The 4,945-nt window shown below is 45.0% G+C and overlaps 1 protein-coding gene across 1 annotated transcript; it reads right to left on the bottom strand.

Moving 5' to 3' along the window:
- Positions 1-1,814: 1,814 nt before the first annotated feature.
- MAGEH1 (MAGE family member H1) lies at positions 1,815-3,270 on the bottom strand. Its single transcript, XM_020901839.2, has one exon. The coding sequence runs from the start codon at positions 3,008-3,010 to the stop codon at positions 2,351-2,353; it is 660 nt and encodes a 219-aa protein (XP_020757498.1). The 5' UTR covers positions 3,011-3,270; the 3' UTR covers positions 1,815-2,350.
- Between the last annotated feature and the right edge of the window lie 1,675 nt (positions 3,271-4,945).

Here is a 4,945-nt window from a genome sequence, read left to right as displayed (position 1 = left end):
TTTTGATCTTCTGCAGCCCAAGAGGTTCCCACTATTTTCTTGTTTGCTAAATGAATTTGGAGCTGCTGAGGGGTCATGCTTCCTACTTTTGTCTTTGCCAGCAGGCTGATGTCTGTGGGTCCCTAGGCCTTTGCCAGAAAGTCATTTGCTAGCTTACCCTGGCCCCAGTGACTTTACCTTGCACACAGGTGGAAGCAGGGTAAGTCTGCCTGAGGCAAAGAAAGAAGAAGTGCCCTGGCCACTCTTTTGTGTGTGACAGCTGCTCCCTCTGAGACCCAGGAGGCCAGGTGAGGCACTCTTTCTTAGTGCTCCCTATTACGGGCCTTAGCTCTTACTGTGTTTAGCTCTCTGGGCAGTATGGTTGTCCTTGGGAGGGGCCAGACCTTCTTGTGCATGTAGCTGATTTGAATATGAGGGATGACTCCCACCTCTCCAGATGTGCTGCAGGGCAGGGCAGAGAATTCAGAAGCCCCTGGTGATAGAATGGATGGGAACAGCATTGAACTCCTTAGCACAGGGAGGAAAGAAAGTGTGAAAGCTCTGGAGGTGGAAAGAAACCTGATACCACAAGACTTCCTACACCATGGGCCACCATGCCAGGTAGCCCTCTGGACTTAATACACTGGCTGAAGGAGAGAATCAAAGTGTTAACTCTGCCCTACTGCTCCCCTCCCCTGCCAACACACACACACACCCCTTTAAAACAACCTGTGCACCTTAACAAGACAGCTCCTCAGAGAGGTACCAGTTTACCTTTCAGAGAGCCCACAGATCGACTCCTTTCTTTGGTTTTTAGAAGCTCTGCTTTTAAGAAGCCTTTTTCTTTTCATTATTCCAGGATTAGTATTATTATTAACCATTTTTGGCCTCATTAAAATTAGTCATAACTCTACCCTTTGGGAATCTAGCCCCTCCTCCTCTCTTCCCCATCTCATTCTTTTTTTCTCCACTTTCCCCATGACATGACCCTAATAAGAATTTGTGCTCAGTTGCTCAGTCATATCTGACTCTTGGCGACCCCATGGACTGTAGCCTGCCAGGCTCCTCTGTTCATGGGATTTTCTAGGCAAGAATACTGGAGTGGGTAGCCATTCCCTTCTCCAGGGGATCTTCTCTACCCATGGACCAAATGAACCCAGGTCTCCTGCATTGCCAGCAGATTCTTTGTGGTCTGAGCCACTGCAGAAAGAATTTGTTTCTTCCCCAATGTTCATGCTGCCTTTAGTGCCTCAATATTTACTCCTTTCCTCATCTCCAATATTACTTTCAGACCTCAGGTTTTCACTAACCAAGAATTTTCTGACAGTCCCATCTTTTTAATTTCTGTAGTACCATACAATATCCTTTTGCCTACAACCACCCCTTTCCCCTCTGCCCTCCTCTCAAACTGATGCAAATGCATTTTCTATTTCCACAGCACCCTGTGATGTGTCCTTCCCTTTGCTATTGCCCCTTCCCCCAAGTTAGTTTAAGTTTCAAAAAAATACCTAATACACAATCTTTTCATAGTATGCTCTAATGCCCCTTTCAGACTCCCCCAAGCTTATTTAAGCATCTCTTGGATTTTCATAGCACCCTATGATGTCCTCTTTCCTGTCCCATCGTCCAATAGAGGTCACATAAACTTTTATACATTTTCATGGTACCCAAGGCTCACTCCCTATTACAGTGTTTACCACACTGCCAGTTTACATATTTGTCTCTCTCACATAATCTAGAACATTCTTTAGAACTGAGAGCTGTGCCTCATGAGTATCCCCAGAACCTACATTGGTGCCTCACCCATAACTCGTGGCCAATAAATGGACAAAGCGTCCTCATCACTAAGCTTTTATTTTTTTTTCTATATTCTGCAGTAACTATACAAAATCGAGATGGTTGTCTGTATTCTTTACACAACAGGAGACACAAAGGTTTCAGAAAGGTAGGACATAAAATAATTCTCTCATTCTTCTCTCACAATTTACCGGTTATATCATCACTTTTAAGAGCAGCCTATTTTAATGATAGAAAATATGTGCCTGATCATAGAATATAATGGATAGGCTTCATTTTAAAACGTTAGCAAAACTGTTATACTGAATCTCAATGACAGAAAATAAAGGAAAATATCTTTGCTTCAATCATATTTTAAAACATATTGTGATCTCAATCAACACTGTATTAAACTGAATAAAACTTACAATGTTTAAAGTAAACGTTCTATTTCTCAAACAATTTGATGATCACAAGTACGAAATACAGTGCCCCCCTCCCCATTATATTCAACTCAGGACCCAAATGATCTACCTCTTGGGGAGTACCTTAGAAGCTATTTCCAACCCCCCTCATGAGTGTGCTGCATATTTCCCTAAGGGGCAGAATAACCTCTCGCACCTGAATTGAGGATAGCCTCAACTTCTGCATCATCATCAGAATCCCAATCGTAATTACACGGCCAGTCCTTGGAGCATCGGTTACGCACCCTTGCCACAAAGTGCATGACTTTCAGCTTGCTTGATTCCACGTGTGCTCTAGGTCCCCAGAAGAACTCGTACTCCACGGGGCTGCTACGGGGCACCGGCTTATAAATCAGGTACCCTCTGCGCACAAACTCTTCTGTAACGACCTTCTTTGGATCTCCAAAGATGCTGTGCTGCTGGCCAGGCTGCATCCCCAACTTTCCTAGCACTTTCCAGACCAGGGCCTCCTTGGCGCTGTTGCCCATGATGAAGATGAGGGCTAATATAGACATCAGGAGGCTTTTCTTGGTGCCTTGAAAGTTGCTCCGGGCTACCGAGGGCTTCTGCGCTTGAGCAGTGCTCAAGGATTCCTCAGGAGTAGTGGAGGTCTCCTCTGGAGTGCTTGGGTCGTCCTCTGGGCAGCTCAGGTCGTCCTCCGGGGTGCTCGAGACCACAGAGGCGGCCATCGGGGTCTCAGAGGTTTCTGAGGCCTGAATCTTACGACTGTTGCGGTTCTCCTCTGCGGCCCTTGCGTTACGGCGACGCCGGCTCTTTCGTCCCCGTGGCATGTCTTCTACTAAGGGTACGGAGGCTATAGAAATCCTAGAGTAAGATGCCTGCAGAAAGCAGCTATCTCTACTTTAAACGGGGCCCGCCGCTGAAGCCACCAACATCAGTAGAGTCTTTGTAACAACAAGCGAGACCTTCTCAGCAAACAAGCTAACACCCACGTAAGCTGACTTGCCGGAGCAACCGCCCCCAGCGCTCGCCCCAGCAGCAAAGCACGAGAAAGCAAAGCTGAATTGACTCCGCCTAATCTGCCACGCAATCTCCAAACTCGAAAAGGAAGTGGGCGGTTCGTTCAGGCAGACTTCCGCTGTCAGATAGAAGAACGGACAAGCCAAGGCAGGGGTGGGACTAAAGCAGAAAAGATGGTTTTGGATTGGCGAGGGCTGGGGTATGCAACGAGAAATAAATATATTAGTCTTCCTTCATTTTTCAGTCTTGTACGAGATTGGTTGGCAGGGTGTATATGAGACAGTGTGGGAGGCGCATGAGTGTATTCTTGGAAGGAATCAGCTAGTCCCAGCGCTCCTTTCCTGTCTTGTAAAGTGTCTATAATTCCAGGTTCAGAGCTTTAAAGTGTTATATATTCACGAGATTATCAAGCAGGGCACTGACAGAATCAGACTTGCATTTGTACAGCCACAAAGGAGCAGACAATTGTCTGGCAGATCATTTAGGAAGTATTTAGAATAAGAAGCAGGGGAGAATGAAAGTGAGCCTTCAGGCGGTTGCCATGGGGATGGAAAGACAGAAAGACGTTTTAAAGGTGATCATTGACAGGCTTTAGAAACTGACTGGATGAAAGTGGTGAATACGGAGTGGGTGGTGGAGTTCAGGTTGGCTCCAAGGTTTCTTTGCTCCCGTCTACCTGAATACCTGACTTATTTTTCTTCTTTTTTTCATTCTGTTATCCAAATACAATTCAAAGCATACTCTGAATTTTATCCATTTCAGGTCAGTGAAACAGTGGCTCACTGTTTCCTCTGCATGAATTGACTTTTCTCTCATCTCCAACTACCTAAATTCCAACTGCTTGCTCAGAGGGCTCTTCCTCTATGAAGCTCCTCTTCATCTGTGCAAAAGAGTAATGAACCCGTTTTTGCTCTCTATAGCAAGCACTCTGTACCTTACTTATGTCTTTCTAAGGATATTATTTTGCACAAGTCACTTGACTTCTCTGAGCCTCCATTTCCTCACCTATAAATTGGGTTAATTAAAGTACCAGTGGTTTCATAGGGTTGTGGGAATTAAATGAGATAATAAACACAAAGCACTTATCACACAAAAAGCACAGCCTTTGTCTCTCTGGTGTTTCAAGCAGTGTGTGAGAGCAGAATTTAATAAACAAACGAACGCTGAAAGAATACATGACAAGGAAGATTTTGCCCATATTTTCACCTGAATTTTTAAAAGGAATATTTATAACTGGCTGGAAGAGATTAAATGTTTGCTTGACAAGATTTCAGATTGTAATTGCAAAGCAGGAAGGGACTCTAACTCTCCCCCTGATATGCCCTAACCCTTGATAGAGTTGGTGGAATAGGATATGACTTCACCCAGTGAATAAGTTCGTGAGTGGGAAAGTGTGTCCCTTTAAGAAAGCAGAATTGCTAACTGCATCTCACCCAGCAAGGTCCAGTCCTCTATACATGTGTAGAAAGGGTATGCCTGGTATTGAAGAACAAACATTGAACCCAGACATGGGAACGTGAGTTCTGGCCCAGCACCCGTCACTTACAGGCTTCATGAGTTTACCTAACATCTGTGTCTGTGACTTGTCCTCTGAACAAGCAGGAAAGGTAATCACTCTGGCTTTGGATGTGAGGCTTCTTGTCAGGCTCTCTGCAAATCCAACAGCATATATGGGCGACCCTGAGTTAGAGCAGTTTCCTCTGAGTTTGGTTGTTTCTTCTTTGTATGTTTTCTATTCATTTGTT

This window comes from Odocoileus virginianus, unplaced genomic scaffold (assembly GCF_023699985.2).
Source record: "Odocoileus virginianus isolate 20LAN1187 ecotype Illinois unplaced genomic scaffold, Ovbor_1.2 Unplaced_Scaffold_14, whole genome shotgun sequence".
Classification (NCBI taxonomy): Eukaryota; Metazoa; Chordata; class Mammalia; order Artiodactyla; family Cervidae; genus Odocoileus; species Odocoileus virginianus.
This window is presented reverse-complemented; position numbering and strand designations above follow the sequence as displayed.